The sequence below is a fragment of the Dendropsophus ebraccatus genome, chromosome 1 (genome assembly GCF_027789765.1).
Source record: "Dendropsophus ebraccatus isolate aDenEbr1 chromosome 1, aDenEbr1.pat, whole genome shotgun sequence".
Lineage (NCBI taxonomy): Eukaryota > Metazoa > Chordata > Amphibia > Anura > Hylidae > Dendropsophus > Dendropsophus ebraccatus.
Window position 1 is genome coordinate 123205054 of NC_091454.1, and position 17601 is coordinate 123222654.

At 40.8% G+C, this 17601-nt stretch overlaps 1 protein-coding gene across 4 annotated transcripts in view; it reads right to left on the reverse strand.

The window, feature by feature from the left end:
* Window positions 1-17601, reverse strand: part of CACNA2D1 (calcium voltage-gated channel auxiliary subunit alpha2delta 1) — a 506289-nt gene that overhangs the window by 275311 nt on the left and 213377 nt on the right. For all 4 annotated transcript variants that reach the window (XM_069978323.1, XM_069978313.1, XM_069978341.1 and 1 more), the window contains exon 4: window positions 13604-13663. In XM_069978323.1, the coding sequence (XP_069834424.1) occupies window positions 13604-13663 (60 nt within the window). The remainder of the gene's footprint in view (window positions 1-13603; window positions 13664-17601) is intronic.

Below are 17601 nucleotides of genomic sequence, written 5' to 3' on the forward strand. Positions count from 1 at the left end.
CCCATCCATCCTGCCCCCTGCTCGCCCGCTCTGCACTATAACCAGGGCTGCCATCAGGACAGTAGTATTGCTGGGAGTGGTGCTGTAAGGGGCCCGGGCTAGGTGGCTCACAGAGGGGGGCCCGATACTGCTGCCAGTAGTCTACAATGCTTAGTGATAAGAACGGACTTTTACAGACCTGTTCTTCTCACTAGGCTGCAGTCTGGGGGTCCTGCTCCCTCCCCTGTGCTGTGTGGAGATCTCACCGGCTCTCCCCTCACCTCATGGCTTTCAGTCTCCTGTCCCTGCATAGGAGGGGGAGGGTTGGGAGAGCGTGGTGCCGGTGAGAAGGAGGAGAAAAGACGATCTGCAGGTGCTAGGAAGTTATAAGGAAATCCCTCATAAAATGTAAGTGCCTGATTGTATGTTTGGGAGTGTGTGTGAGAGTGGATGAATGTGTGTGTGAGAGTGGATGTACAGTATGTGTGTGTGTGTGTGTGTATGTATGTATGTATGAGAGTGAATGTGTGTGTGTGTGTGTGTGTGTGTGTTAGAAACAATGAGTGCACAAACATAAGAAAGAGAAAAGACATGTACTATAATAGTGACTCTTGCACACCAACTGGGATAATGTAAAAGTACTTTATTCAATCAGGTACACATAACATTCCCAGCATGTACTGACAGCCTGTGACAACACTACAACTCCCAGCATGTACTGACAGCCTGTGACAAAACTACAACTCCCAGCATGCACATCCCAGTACATGCTGGGAATTGTAATGTTGTCACAGGCTGTCAGTACATGCTGGGAGTTGTAGTGTTGTCACAGGCTGTCAGTACATGCTGGGAGTTGTAGTGTTGTCACAGGCTAGCTGTCAGTACATGCTGGGAGGTGTAGTGTTGTCACAGGCTAGCTGACAGTACATACTGGGAGTTGTAGTGTTGTCACAGGCTAGCTGTCAGTACATGCTGGGAGTTGTAGTGTTGTCATAGGCTGTCAGTGCATGCTGGGAGTTATAGTGTTGTCACAGGCTCTCAGTACATGCTAGGAGTTGTAGTGTTGTCACAGGCTTGCTGTCAGTGCATGCTGGGAGTTGTAGTGTTCCACCAGCTACACACAGAATGGGGGAACACTCTTTAAAGAAGTGATGGGGGCGCGCGGCGGTTCTGGTCTCCAAGGCAGGCGGGTGACCCGGCAGTGGGTGCCCTGACCTGCAGGAAGAGCAGCTTGCCTGAAGTGCTACTGCTCCCCCAGCGTTATTCTGATAACGCTGGGTTCAAAGGAGGGTTTTGCCTTCTCTGCCTAGGGCACCAAAACTCCTTGTCCCAGCCCTGGGAGTGGCTGCCTTACTTGGTCGAGCACTCCCCCCATCCCTCCCAGGTGGTGTAATTACTTTTGCCAGTAAAAGGTGGATCTTGCATGCCCAGACCATAGGCTCATTACATGCATTGTACAGTGTAGGGTCCACCCTGGCATGGGGACACCTTATCGTTGGTGGGGTAGTTTACACTGTTTGCAAATGGTAACCAAGAGCCCCATTATTTTTGTGGAAGTTTTTTTTAGCAGTTGGGGGGCTGCTTTTAACTAGCGGGTCTGTATCTTGCCATTACAGTGAGCTGTTGCATTTTTGTGTTTTTTGAATGGGCCTGCTACGTCATGTGTCAGAACCTGTAAGTGGACGCACACCGGGGACTGAAGCAGTGGAATACAGATAATAGCACAGAAGCACTGGCTTTTTTTTACCCACTCCCATTCTGAAAAAGGGGTGATGGCCAGACAACATAGATAATAAATACCTATTTAAAAGCCTTTCTATTGTATGTATATACACATATAGTGGGACATTTATCAAACTGGTGTAAAGTAGAATTGTCTTAGTTGCCCCTAGCAACCACTCAGATTCCATCTTTCATTTTTCAAAGAATCTTTGAGGAATGAAAAGTGGAATCTGATTCCCTTGAAAGGAGAACTCAGGATTTTTGGCAGAGTGCTGGGGAGGGGAAGGATGCTCTCACCTCCCCTGCTCCAGCGCTGGTGCCGGTATCCTGCAGTTCCGATCTCCCGGTCATGGCCCTCCAAGCCAGTCAGCAGAGGGCAGTAGGGTCCCACTAAGTGGCTGAGCAGGCCTAACATGTCACGTTCCAGGTCTCCAGTCAAACCCAGAAGCGTCCAAGACTTGGGAACCAGAGATGTGGGATACTGGTGGGGGAGGTAAGCACATGTTACTTCTTTCATCATCCCCAACACTATGCCAAAAATCATTCCAGCCAGGAGTTCTCCTTTTAGGATATATGTTCATCTGCTTTGTGTACACAAGACTTGCATTATACTATTGTAAACATTGTTTGCTATTATTAGTTGAGGTTTCTATGTTCCAAGGCATCCATAGTCTGTGTTCATTAACAGGAACCCTGTCAAATTCTGAAAAAGCAGAGTGCTGCACTCTTGTCTGGGAACAATTCTGTTTCCATTTATAGACATAAGCCTTCATCCTGTAATTCATCAAGCTTAAACCGCTCCTGACACTGACTTTTTTCTTATGTCTTTTAGCTTTTTTTCCCCTGCAGTAACAAAACAAATTGTAGCTCAGAAGTGCATATGTAGACTTGTGGATTGTTCGCTGCCAAGATTTCAGCTGTATAAAGTTAAGTATGAGAGCAGGATTGGTTACTCCACAATTCATGCAGTGGATAATCATTACTTTTTGTTCCACTTATATACTCATATACACTGTTACACCCTAGTTCCTCAGTTACTTTCATTGCAATCAGGCTATTTAAACAAAGCCATTTGCACCATAGTATTTTACTATTAGAAAATGTATTGAATTAAATACACACAAACAAGAATTTCCTAAATTACAGATGTCTTAAAGTGTGCCAACAAAACTGGTAAAAAATAATTAATTTAGCTACAGATTTGTGCACAACTATTTAGAGGACTATATATTAGAGTACAGAACAGTACTGTGCATGATTGTGCCCACTTTCTCTTGAGTCCTTATGGATGCCATGACGGGTATACTTGTCATTAGTGATGAATGAACATCCTGATATTCGGTTCGGATCCCGAACACAAGCTAAAAAATGACCGTGTTCATTCCGTGTTCATGTTTGCCGAACATTCACGAACAAATAACGAACAAATAACGAACATACAGTAGAAACGTACGTTTCGGTCTATGCACGCGCATACAGATTATCGGGCACAAAGTGTAAATTACGCAGTTGCGTATGTTCTCATTGCTCTGCAAGGCAGCACCTACAACATCACCTGGGTGTATGTGATGTGCATATCCATCATAATGCGGGAACTAGCATTAACTTAGGATGATGTTTCATTTCTTTTGTGATAAATACTTGTTGATTTGTTCATTCATTTTCCTATTCCAACAGACTGACTGTGTTAAAAAGGAGCAATATTTTGAAGTAGTTTTAGGCTAATAATGTAATAAATTATTATACAGGAGCGTACCTATGGGGAATGCAGAAGCTGCAGATGCATCTGGTCCCTTAATGGGTCCAAAGGCCGTCTGTTACATAATAGTGCTTAAGTATTATAAATGGCATAAGATAGATGAGAAGCCCTGTACCAGATTTTGTACTGGGGCCCAGGAACCCCAAATTGCAGCTCTACAAGTGGGTTGGACTGGTGACTCACTTCGGGCACGATCCCCTGTTTTTATTTTGAATTTTGCAATAACTAAAGGTCCTGGAAATGCTGAATTAGTATGTAGCTATATTGTGGGGCCCAGAAGCTTCTCATATTAAGACTAAAAGAGATTAAAAAAATATTTATTTCTACTCTTCAAGACATTTATTATCTGGGCATATAATGTAATGTGCAATAAGCTACCATGAAATTCACCAAAGGAAGAAAAATCATGCATTTATATTTTGTGGGATGCAAGTACAATGTGACCTGAAACTGTGAACCATGTAAGGATAGATATTTACTTCTATGTTAAATGGCTGGAGATATTCTATATAGGTCAAGCATGAACAAACTATATTACTGTAACATTGTATTATGCTGTATGGATTCACTTGTAATAGGAAGGTACTACTAGTACACAACATTTCTTTTTCACTTTGAGCTGGACTACTATTATTTTGAATATTTTATAAAGTTATTAATGCAGTTGTCCACTGAGATGCCTCAATGTGAAACTGATAACTTAAAGACTAGCTGTGAGTATTACCTGATTTCAATGAGGTTGATCTGGAAGCTGCTTCCCGTTAATTAATGGAGAAAATTCTCCATTAACTGAAAACTACAGAACTGGTCTTAAAAGTATTTATTTAATTATTTAATTTCAAATAAACAACTAAAAGAAAGGATAAATATTAACCTTGACCAGGAGTGGAGTGGAAACGCAGAAAGGCTATGTTAACACACTGTTAACCCCTTAACCCACTTCTGTTTTTTTCCTCCTTGAGCTTAAAAGTTCATAGCATTTTTTCACCTAGAAACCCACATGAGCCCTTATTTTTTGCGCCACTAATTGTACTTTGCAATGACAGGCTGAATTTTTTCATGAAGTACACTGCGAAACCAGAAAAAAAAAAATCAATATGTGGTGAAATTGTAAAAAAAAAACACATTTTTTTTTATTTGGGTCGTATTTGTTTTTACGCCGTTCGCCATGGGGTAAAACTGACTTGTTATACATGTTCCTCAAGTCATTACGATTACAACAATATGTAACATGTATAACTTTTATTTTATGTGATGGCTTGTAAAAAATTCAAACCATTGTTAACAAATTTATGTTCCTTAAAATCGCTCTATTCCCAGGCTTATAGTCCTTTTATTCTTTGGTCTATGGGGCTGTGTCAGGTGTCATTTTTTGTGCCATGGTGTGTTCTTTCTATCGGTACCTTGACTGTACATATGAAACTTTTTGATCACTTTTTATAAAATTTTTATTGATTTGATGCGACCAAAAAATGCGCAATTTTGCACTTGTTGCAGGAAATGAGCTCCTCAGATCCTTCTGTAGAATCTATGTTCTGCAGTGAGCAGAAAAGCTCTCAGCTCTGTACCTCTCCCTGCTCAATCTAGGGATCTATGGAGGTCTCAGCACCCCAGCCCAACAAAACTTTTGGGACTGCGAAAAAAAAAAAATCAAATGAGTGACACTTTAAGTGACACCATATTGCTCTGTTATACCTGAGCTCATTTTGATCATGTTTATTTTTTTGTAATGCTCTCAATGACAGTGCTGGATATATATATATATATATATATATATATATATATACACACACACACACAACACTGTAGCTCACACTTTTTTTCTCCTCAATTTTACTAAAAGGTAAACAAGTTACAGAAATATGCATTTCAGAGTCATAGCATGCGGAAAAACAAAATGTCAACAATAAAGTCATTTTAGTCAATGACAGCATCATAGTGCCATTTCCATAACAATATATAAAGAATGAAGAACACAGATGCTGAAACAACACAACTAACCAGTCTCGGAGAAGCAGCTTACACATTATACACACAAACAGCTCTACTACATCATTACACACATACAAGCCTGCCACATTAGCATACCCACACAGCTGTCCTACTTGCATACACACAGTTCTGCTACAACAACATACACATAGGCATTGATTGTTGGCAAGAGGGTACTCGAAACGAGAGATAGATGGCTGTTGCCAAAAAGCTAAAAATCTAAATTGTAGTCAGCTACTTAGAGATAACCACATAATACTGATAATACTTAAGATAGAGTTGTGTTCACATTCCAGCACAGCCCTATGGATTTGGTTATTCGTTCTTTTATATATAAGTGCTGGCATCTGCTGGCGGGGGATGATGCTTTCAAGGAAATAGTTAAAAGTAAACTTTTGGTTGGGTTTAAGCGCTGCAGAAATCAGTGTGTATATGTGTGTCAGTGGTGTGTATATGCATGTGTGTGTGTGTGTGTGTGTGTGTGTGTGTAAGTGTCTTCGGAAGTTAGTCCCCACCATAGACAGTAAACATTTGAAGCACTTTAACACTATTATATGTAAGCCACTGTATGTGATACTAGGATATCTAAGCCATGCTGCGTGATACCAGTGCAGATAACCAGTGTTGACAAGTCAGAATTTTTTGCACAATAATCTCAAATGTTTGCACAAAACACTGTAAGGCTATGTTCACACAACGTCAAAAATAAAGAGAAGAGAGAAGCATCTAGCACACATGCCTCCACAGTTTAACATGTCTAGAATCAGAATTAGTTTTAACTGTAAAAAAGAGATCCAGTTTAATGTTGTTACAAAGCGCCCTTCAAAATATCATAAGTTATTGCATTCAATGCCTGTCCCAAATGAATTGAGCAACATATGTTTCTTTCTCGTGCCCTAGATATTTTACTAAACTTTCTATTGCAGAATAGAGCAGAATAAAGGTTTATATGTCATTTCATTAGTATAGTTCAACAGAATGACTGAAATAGAAGCAATATTTTGCACGATGAGAGACTGAATTCAAGGATACATCAATACAATCTTTTCGAGAATGCAAATATACTAGCAACTGGCATTAAACTACATTCAATAGGAATTAGTGTAAATTCCCCTTTGTTGGGACAGTTCTACACAGCTGCATTACTGACACCCTTTTGTGGCCACAAGGCTGTATTTCCACATACGTTCTGAGTGCAATTGAAACTCAGCCCCTTTTGTTAACCAATAACCATGGCAAGGAGGCAAGGAGAAGACCAGGAGTGTGGACAGGTAATGTATGAACTGTTTAGGGCAAAGGGCTGCATGGACCTCGCTAACCATGTCTGTGCAACCTTTGCTAAATGATAATCGAGATGTGTAATAAGCTCAGTGAGCGAGCGCCGTTCTAGCAAATCGGCGCTCGTTTACATTATTGATTGGTCATTGCCCATCCAATAGGACCCTAACGGACCTTTTTAAATGCTTAGGAAGCCTTAGCAGGCTAATTATTTAAATTTTCTGAGATAATGAATTTTGGGTTTCTCTTGGTTATAAGCCATAATCAACATTAACAGAAATAAACACTAGAAAAAATTAACTCTGTTTGTAATGGCTCTATAAAATATAGGTATTTCACATTTTGAATTTTTTTTTTAAAAATATATTTTTTAATGATATTCTAATTTATTGAGATGGACTTATAGCTGCACCATGAAGGGGTAATCTGTAGGGATGAGCGAACCGAACTGTAACTTTAGTGATTGATGCCCTTCTTCAGAAGTTCCATCAGCAGTGGGATGAATGAAATCCCATGGGAGAGTTGATGGAACTTCTAAAGAAGGGCATCAATCACTAAAGTACAGTGCAGATCTCAGTGAAGCAGTCATTACAGCTGCTGCATAGTAGACATTGATGGCTGACGGCTGTCGTGTGTGCTGCTCTGTAATTCTCTGGATTGGTGATCGGACAGCAGGGGGGTAGATAAGATCTGATGGGGGAGCTGCTGGAATGTCTAAAAACAGGTATCAATCACTTAAGTGCAGCGCAGCACTCACTGAAGCAGGGCTAACATCGGGTGCATGGAAGATCCCATCGCTGCTTCAGTGTGTGCTCCGCTGAATGTAATCTTATGAATTGCTTCCACACTAAACTACTGTTAATATTCAATTATCGTTTACACTTAATTAGTGTGTATTCCATTCAATTAAGTCATACTGTCCACAAACATTTATCCATATCGGACAGGTTACATCTCAATTTTTGTTCTTACCCATTTTTATTCATTCTTTGCATAGCATAGCTTTTTTAGTACCAAACTTTGTTTTATTAATTAAATATTAACTATTAAAGGGGGCGGTATTATGGCCGGCAATTTTTTTTCACTATTTTTGCACTTTGATTTTTTCCATTTTTTTCATTGTAATAGCAACTGCAACTACACAAAACTATACCCTATTGACTCCCACTAATGTAGCTGCAATTATTCAGCCATTAGAGCAAGGCTCGTTTTAGGTTCGGTTCGTACGAATCCGAACTTCAGGAAAGTTCGTCGGATCGAAACAAACCGAACTTTTCAAAAGTTCGCTTATCCCTAGTAAACTGAGACTTGTTATTTGGAATGGAAAAGGTTCAAGTGGTTGAACCACTTCATTGGCATATGTCTGTTTACAACCACACTAACATAAGGACCCTTACTGTGCCACTGCATACTTTCAGAGAGTAGGAAGGTTTCACTCTGCTGTTCAGTAGTATGTGTAGAACAGGGGTGGGGAACCTTTTCCATGTCGAGGGCCAGTCGGGCATTAATAAAATCATTTGAGGGCCGCATACCGTGTGCAGCAGTTAGTAGCGTGGGTTTGCAGCACCCAGGGCAAGGCAAAGTATTGTTCCCCTAGTTCCCCTGCTATTGTAGTTAACCCCCCCAGTGATGCCTCTTGTAGTCTAGTTAACCCCCAAGTCATGTCCCTGGTAGCCTAGTTAACCCCCCCAGTGATGCCTCTGGTAGGCCTAGTTAACCCCCATCAGTCATGTCCCAGGTAGCCTAGTTAACCCCCATCAGTCATGTCCCAGGTGGCCTAGTTAACCCCCATCAGGCATGTCCCTGGTGGCCTAGTTAACCCCCATCAGGCATGTCCCTGGTAGCCTAGTTAACCCCCATCAGTCATGTCCCTGGTGGCCTAGTTAACCCCCGTCAGTCATGTCCCTGGTAGCCTAGTTAACCCCCGTCAGTCATGTCCCAGGTGGCCTAGTTAACCCCCATCAGTCATGTCCCAAGTGGCCTAGTTAACCCCCATCAGGCATGTCCCTGGTGGCCTAGTTAACCCCCATCAGGCATGTCCCTGGTGGCCTAGTTAACCCCCATCAGGCATGTCCCTGGTGGCCTAGTTAACCCCCATCAGGCATGTCCCTGGTGGCCTAGTTAACCCTCATCAGGCATGTCCCTGGTGGCCTAGTTAACCCCCATCAGGCATGTCCCTGGTGGCCTAGTTAACCCCCATCAGGCATGTCCCTGGTGGCCTAGTTAACCCCCATCAGGCATGTCCTTGGTGGCCTAGTTAACCCCCATCAGGCATGTCCCTGGTGGCCTAGTTAACCCCCATCAGGCATGTCCCTGGTGGCCTAGTTAACCCCCATCAGGCATGTCCCTGGTGGCCTAGTTAACCCCCATCAGGCATGTCCCTGGTGGCCTATTTAACCCTCCATCAGGCATATCCCTGGTGGCCTAGTTAACCCCCATCAGGCATGTCCCTGGTGGCCTAGTTAACCCCCATCAGGCATGTCCCTGGTAGCCTAGTTAACCCCCATCAGGCATGTCCCTGGGGGCCTATTTAACCCTCCATCAGGCATATCCCTGGTGGCCTAGTTAACCCCCATCAGGCATGTCCTTGGTGGCCTAGTTAACCCCCATCAGGCATGTCCCTGGTGGCCTAGTTAACCCCCATCAGACATGTCCCTGGTGGCCTAGTTAACCCCCAAATAAAAAAAATAAACATCCCACTCACCTTACCTCCGTTCCCACGCTGCCCATGTCCTCTTCTGTCCCAGGTCCTCTGTGCCGGACTTTCTCCTGCAGGCGGCGCGCGATGAAATGACGTCATCGCGCGCGGCCCGCAGGAAACTGAAGACACGCGCCGCTCTGCTGTGGAAGAAGCCGGCATAGACAGCATCCTCCTGTGTCCGGCAGCTGTCACAGACACCGGAGGATGCTGTGTATGCCGGCTCCTTCCTCCTCCAGAGCGGTGCGCATCACAGGGGAGCTGCGGGCCGGAGGTTCCCCACCCCTGGTATAGAAGCACTCACCAGATGAATATTAGCTTATTAATTAAGTGCAATATGCATCACATACGTGTCAGACATGGCCTTTATCATGCAGGGATTTCTTAAACATAAGAAACTGTAGTATACTCCATTAGTTACCACATGTGCAGAACTGTTTAGTAGAGAATAACTTTGTACATATGGTACATAACAGTACTGCATACTTGGTGTATGAGGTCTGTCTGTGTAAAGGGAGACCCACAGTCAAGCAAGACAGTATGCAGGAAAAGCCTAATAAATAAAGTACAATTCAAACATGTGAATTAAAATTTGGCTATTCCAAGCTATTGGCAATGGACAAGTATACTACTAGAACTCTGGTCTTTCTCACTCGGTCTCAATAGTATTATTTGTTAATAGAAAAAGGAAACAATATTTTTCACAAAATAAACAGCAGTTTGCCCTTGTTGCTTAATGCAAATACTTACATTTTGAAATTAAAGTGACACTGTCACCTCCTTTTTGCATTATGACATTTCTACACAGGTGTAAAGGGTAAATTTAGCGGTTTTCATACCTTATATTATATCATACGTCATGGTGCTTGTTCAAGTAAAAAGTCATCTTTTATTAATTGCAGATTGTGTTAAGTGGGCATTAGCGCCACTTAGCCCCACCCACAATGCCACAGTTGGCCCCGCCCCCTCGCCAGCCATTGGAATAGGCTGACCGAAAGGTGTAGACTCCACCCCTTTTCGTTGGCCAACCAATGGCCGTCAAGGGGGCAGGGCCAACGTTGTAGTTGAGGGCTGGGCTAAGTGGCGCTAATGCCACGAGGCCACGCCCACTTAATACAATCTGCAGTTGATAAAATGACACTTTTTACTTGAACAAACACCATGACGTATGATATGAAATAAGGCATGAAAGAGGCTAAATTTACCATTTACACCTGTGTAGAGATGTCAGAATGCACAAAGGGGACGACAGTGTCACTTTAAGGCTATGTTCATACGCTGAATAAACTACGGCCATTGTTTAGAGTGTCAAATGGCAGTTGTTTTAAATGCACATTGCCTTGTAGTCTATGGACAACGGCCAGAAATAATTGACATGATTAATATTTCAATGGCCGTTGTTCAATACATTGTGTAAACAACAGCCATTGTTTGCATTGACCTCAGTGCAAATTATTTTATTATGAAAAGAATGGCCATCGTGTAAATTGAAAAAAAAAACGGCCACTCTTTTAATAAAAAAAAAATTGTTATGTAAACATAGTCTTAAGTTTGAGAATTTTGTTTTCACATTCTGCAAGAATTTATAAGTAATCCACAAGGGGGAATAAAAAAAAATACAATAGTAGACAAGATATTGCGTGATGAAGATTGAAAAGAGTGTGATCAATAGGTAGGACATGGCCCAAAGCACAGAACACAGATGCAACATCAACCAGTTTAACTATTCATATTCCAGTGATCCTTTTTTTAGCACATACTGAGCTTGTTTAACTTAAATCATTTAGTCATGTAGAGATTGACAAAATTATTTTTTAAAGTATTTTAACATCATTTTCAGGTTGTGTTTATTGAAATGCTATGGAGTGTTTTCTCTCTATAGTGGACTGTCAGTTATGACCACAATTTTATATGGTGTGTGCACTACCCACTAATTCACCATTGACGTTAATGGAACACATTATTATATTGAAAATCCAACAGTATTTTTACCTGAAAATTATGGTCACATTTATTCCTATTATTTTACATGATAGACTACAAGACTTTTACTAGAATTGTGATTGGTTACTGGGCATACTACTACTGATTTACTTGCGTGCGGTTACATAAAGGCCACCTAAAAATAAAAGCTGGAATCTGGTTGCTATTGACAACCGAGTTACTGTTCCCCTGTCCAAGATTTGAAAAACCTTCCCCAGTGAGTGCAGAGAAATTAGAGTATGACGGATTTACTTAATTTAAAAAATGCATGTGAAAATAATCCGATACTAAATAAAATTGCTCAAACATGCAATATATACTGTAGGATAATACAGCATGCGTTCTATTACATTTGCAAACTGTTATAAGGCTATGTCTTAACATATGCAAGCTTATAGCTAGGGGTCTTGTCAGAGAGTTGGAGATGCAATGGAACCTAGGGCCTTCAAATTATGGCTAGGACACAGTGGTTTAAGATAAAGTAATGCTTTTGAAGCACAATGGATCTCTTATTTTAATGTATGTATCCCACATATATTGATGGTGTGGAATATTTTTCTTGATGAGTGATTGAACTATTTGCATATACAAGCTATTGCTATTGGTTCAGGAGAAAGATACAGATTTCAGTAATTCAATTCAAAAAGTGACCTCATATATTCTATAGAGTCATTACATACAGAGTAAACTTTTTCAAGCATTTATTTCTGTTAAAGTTGATGATTATGGATTACAGCCAAGAAAAACTCAAAAGTTAGTATTTCAGAAAATTAGACTAATTAACCCAAAACACCTGAAGTGGCTTCCTAAGTGTTATAAAAGGTCCCTTAGTCTGGTTCAGTATGCAACACAATCATGGGGAAGACTGCTGACTTGACAGATGTCCAGAAGGCAGTCATTCACACACTCCACAAGGAGGGTAAGCCACAAAAGTTCATTGCTAAAAAAGCAGGCTGTTCTCAGAGTGCTGTATCAAAGCATATTAATGGAAGGTTGAGTGGAAGGAAAAAGTGTGGTAGAAAAAGGTGCACAAGCAACCAGGAGAACCGAAGTCTTAACAGGATTGTAACAAAAATGCCATTCATAAATTTGGGAGAGATTCACAAAGAGTGGACTGCTGCTGGAGTCTTCAAAAGTGCTTCAAAAGCCACTACATACAGACGTCTGCAGGACATGGGCTACAAGTGTTGTATTCCATGTGTCAAGCCACTCCTGACCAATAAACAACGCTAGAAGTGTCTTATCTGGGCCAAGGAAGAGAAGAACTGGACTGTTGATGAGTGGTCCAAGGTGCTGATTTCAGATGAAAGTAAATTTTGCATTTCATTTGGAATTCAAGGTCCCAGAGTCTGGAGGAAGAGTGGAGAGGCACAATCCAAGCTGCTTGAGGTCTAGTGTGAAGTTTCCACAATCAGTGATGGTTTGAGGAGCCATGTCATCTGCTGGTGTAGGTTCACTGTGTTTCATCAACCATCAACACCAAAGTTAACGCTGCTGGCATCTACCAGGAAATTTTAGAGAACTTTATGCTTCCCTCTGCTGAAAAGATTTTTGGAGATGGAATTTTCATCTTCCAGCAGGATTTGGCACCTGTCCACACTGCCAAAAGGACCCAATACCTGATTTACTAACCACAGCATCACTGTGCTTGATTGGCCAGCAAACTCGCCAAACCTTAACCCCATAGAGAATTTATGGGGTATTGTCAAGAGGAAGATGAAAGACGCCAGACCCAGCAATGCAGACGAGCTGAAGGCCGCTATCAAAGCACCCTGGGCTTCCATAACACTTCTGCAGTGCCATCAGCTGATCGCCTCCATGTCATGCCGCACTGATGCAGTCATTCATACAAAAGGTGCCCCAACCAAGTATTGAGGGCATTTACTATACAGACTTTTCATTTGGTTGACATATATGTGTTAAAAACATTTTTTTTCCCTTGGTTTTATATAATATTCTAGTTTTCTAAAATACTGACTTTTGGGTTTTTCTTGGCTGTAATCCATAATCTTAAACTTTAACAGAAATAAACGCTTGAAAAAGTTCCCTCTGTATGTAATGACTCTATAGAATATATGAGGTCACTTTTTAAATTAAATAACTGAAAAAATTATTTTGTTGATATTCTAATTTATTGCAAACCACTGTATATTAGTACAACAAACAATGGTTTATATATGTGTACAACCTACCCCAAAAACATCTCTCCATTGATGTGATCCTTGTATTTCTTCAGCTTTTTCTGCAAGATGCTGAAAGAAAGAAAATGCAATAAGTTTTTTCCCCCATATAAAAAATGGTACCTTGTTTATTAAAGGGGTATTCCCATCTGGAGTATTTATGCCTTGTTCACAGTATCCACAAGAAAGGGCATGACTAAAATATTGAAGATCTCAGGAAGAGGGACCTCAAAATCCCAGATGAATAGAACTGCGGGCTGCACATGTGCACCGCTGCTCCATTGATTCTCTATGGAATCGCTGAATAGAGCCAAAAGCTGGATTCTGCTCTCTTCATCAGCTCTGTAGAGAATGAATAGGGTGGTGGTGTGCGTAAGGCCTACAGCTACATTCAGTGAAGATTTTAGGGTTCCTGTTATTGAGATCGTGGGGAGCACTGTGCAATCACTTAATTATGTCCTATCCTGTGGAACCTGTGGATAGGGCATAACTACTCCAGATCGGAATACCCCTTAAATAAACAGCGATTGAGAAACTAAGCAATACCGTATATAAACATACAATGTTTTTTCAAGATAAACACATTGGGGGAGATTTATCAAAGGGTGTAAAATTTAGACTGGTGCAAACTGCCTATAGCAGCCAATCACAGCTCCTCTATTATTTCACCAGAGCTGGAAGCTAAGCTGTGATTGGTTGCTGTGGGCAGTTTGCACCAGTCTATATTTTACACTCTTTGATATATCTCCCCTATGGTCATCTGATTTAGGCTGTGTTCACACAACAATTCATAGCTGCTTTTTTGGATGACCGTCATTCTGGCACCAAATTGTGGAAGTTTATGCAAATAACGGTCATTATCTGCATAAAAATTATGCGTTTTGGAACCAAAATGACAGTTGCAAAACTGTTTAAAAAAAAAAGACGTTTTAAGAATATAGCCTAAAAAGTTTAAATCATTATCATTTATATGGAATACTTTTAAAAGTAAATATAAACATTGATTATTTAAATACAGTACATACAGTATTTCAAGTATATCCAAGTTTTTCAATAAGAGATGCATTTTAAGGTCCCTATAAAAATAAAACACTTTTTAAATGCTTTTTTAAAAACGTGTTTTAAAAAAATTCTCCGTCACTAACAAAGCAACACATATGATGTGCTCACTTTTTAGGATACTCCATTTAGACAATAACATCCTGCAGTGCAGCCTATTGAACGGTCTGTTAAATCATTAACTTGCCAAATAGGAAGCAGTACATCCCCACTGTTTTAGGCAGCTCAAAGAGAAAAATAAAATCAATGCACAATTTTACAGGAGTTTACTATATATGTACCGTACTGATGGATATGTTGACCTTTTAAAACCTGTGCTTAAAAGCTGTCAGCTATTGGTTAGAGCAATCTTTAACATGAAAAAGAATAGGTGTAAGCATACACGAAGCCTATATTCATAAATGTATAAATTGTGAAAACAGTGTAATAAAAGCAAAAAAAAAATAAAATAATATAAAATAAAAGTTATTTAGAAAACCAACAATATATACAGTATTTAGTCGCAACTTAACTAATAAGGAGAATGGAATTACAAAGGCGACAAGCTTTCTTTACAGTGAGATCTGTGGAACAGTCTACCCCAGGATCTAGTCACAGCAAAAACAGTGGAGGGTTTTACCACAAGCTCAGACAAGTTCTTAGAACAAAATAACATACATGCATATGTATAGAATCTCCTAATCATCCGTCCTCCCTTAGGGTGGTATTACACGGGCCGATGGGGGCCCGATAATACCTGTAAACGAGCGCCGATCTGCTAGATCGTCGCTCGTTTACTGGACCTATTACATGGCCCGATAATTGTTAAACAAGGGCTGCAGGGACATCGTTACCGATGTCCTTGCAGCCCTTGCTTAACTATAAACTTTACCTATCCACGTTCCAGGGCTGCTGCTGCGGTCTTCTTCTCCCCTGGTCCCGCGCGTTCTAACTTCAGAGTGGCCTGTCAGCTGACAGGCCGCTCAGCCAATCACAGGCTGGGACCGCCGCAACCTGTGATTGACCGGGCGGCCTGTCAGCTTACACATAGCGGTGCGACGAAAATAGGTCCAAACCTATATCAACGATCAGCCGATGATCGTTGTCAGCAGCTGATCGTTGTATTTATTACGATTCGCCCGATTATCGTTCCGTGTAATAGTACCCTTAGCCTCCATCCATCCCCTCCTTGGCTGAACTTGATGTACATGTGTCTTTTTTCAACCATACTAGGTCGCTTTAACATTTACTTTAATTAATGCCTAATTATTTCCAAAGAGGATAGATAGATAGATAGATAGATAGATAGATAGATAGATAGGTAGGTAGGTAGGTAGATAGATAGATAGATAGATAGATAGATATTAGTGTAAAACAAAGAATGCCACACTTTTCAGGACTAAACAATACTATGTCTATCCAGTGTAAGAGGATGGTGAACAGTGGTCTGGACTACAATGGTATTTGATCATTCTTCTGGAAAAGATTAATAAATGGTAAATCTAATTATGTACTGTACCTTTGGACTATATAGACAATACACTTGGAATTGGAGCATAGCTTATTAACCCACATAAATGATGGAGTGATGAAAAATAATGATGTGTTTAGGTTATAAAGCCATTTTTGGGTAATAGCACCTTTTATACAGTATGCTCTTCAGACTGATGAGGGAAAACAGATAGTGAGTTGCCATGACTTAACATTCATTGTAACTTCTCTTTTACAGGAAGAATCAAGGAGTCATTAAGATTTTTTCTTTAATGATTTTGGTAACTTAGCAAGCATTTTCTTTTCATTGTAAATGATCCTATCTTTTGAAAGTCTGCCAGTTTCCAAACAAGCCTTGCAATGATTTAGTACCATGCTTGGAAGTGTACATTTGGTCTCCATTAAGATTAAAAAAAAAAGTATATATACTGAATTTTACTGCTATTATACAAAGAAGAAACATTACAAATGAAAAGCACCATTCATTATAAAGAATGTTGCTAATGTTAAAAAATGTTGTGCGGGGGGATAAAGAACTAACTTTTTTGGGGGGAGGAATGATTGTCTTAAATGAGTATACTGCTGGTCATATACAATAAGTCAACCTGGGTCCTTAGGGTTAAATAAACATTACTGCTCGGGTGTTGTAAAAAATAATAAACGCATTATACTCACTCTCCCTAGTCCCTTGAAGCACCTGCAGCTGCTCCAAGTTCTTCACTGGTCTTCTCTATCTCATGGTGTTTATGATGTCACAAAAAAAAAAAAAAAAAAAAAAACAGACCAAAAATTACCCACTTCAGTCAGTGGGTCACTGATTGATTACATGAGCGCACAGTTCCCAATGGTGATGTGACATCACAGCAGCCAGGAGATAAAGGAGACCAGCAGAGGACTGGAAGTGGCAATGGGGACTGGGAAAGGTGAGTGTGAGTTTATTTTTTATTCATCCCCTGCTGCTTGAAATATTTTATTTTGCCCAGACAACCCCTTTATTATTATAGCCCAATATTGTATAGTTTCCCTTAAGTTACAAAAACAGCGCAAACCCATCAAGGCATGGACGCCACAAGAGCTCTAAAGATATCCTGTGATAGCTTACACTAAAAGTGACATTTATCGTATGTCTATCCTAAATAAAGCTCCATCATCGTTCACCCTGACAGATTATTACGGGCATACACCTCTTAGTAAATCCAGTGGCACCCGCGTCTTCCACATGGCGGGTGCAGAAATCTACACCTGCTCCAAACAGTTGTAGATTTCTGACATCATTTACTCCTGTTTGCAGACCTAAACCATGACAAATCAGACATGGTAGGGGGCCACGCCTCCTCCATGTTTTGTTGTGCCCCCTGCTCACCCATTAGGGGAGTAGGGCGCACATTGTGGAAGAGGCACAAACCACCAGTAAATGTACCCCTAGGTCTTTAGTAGCAGACCTTGTTAGCCTTGTTAGCTGCGGGGCCTTATTGATCCAT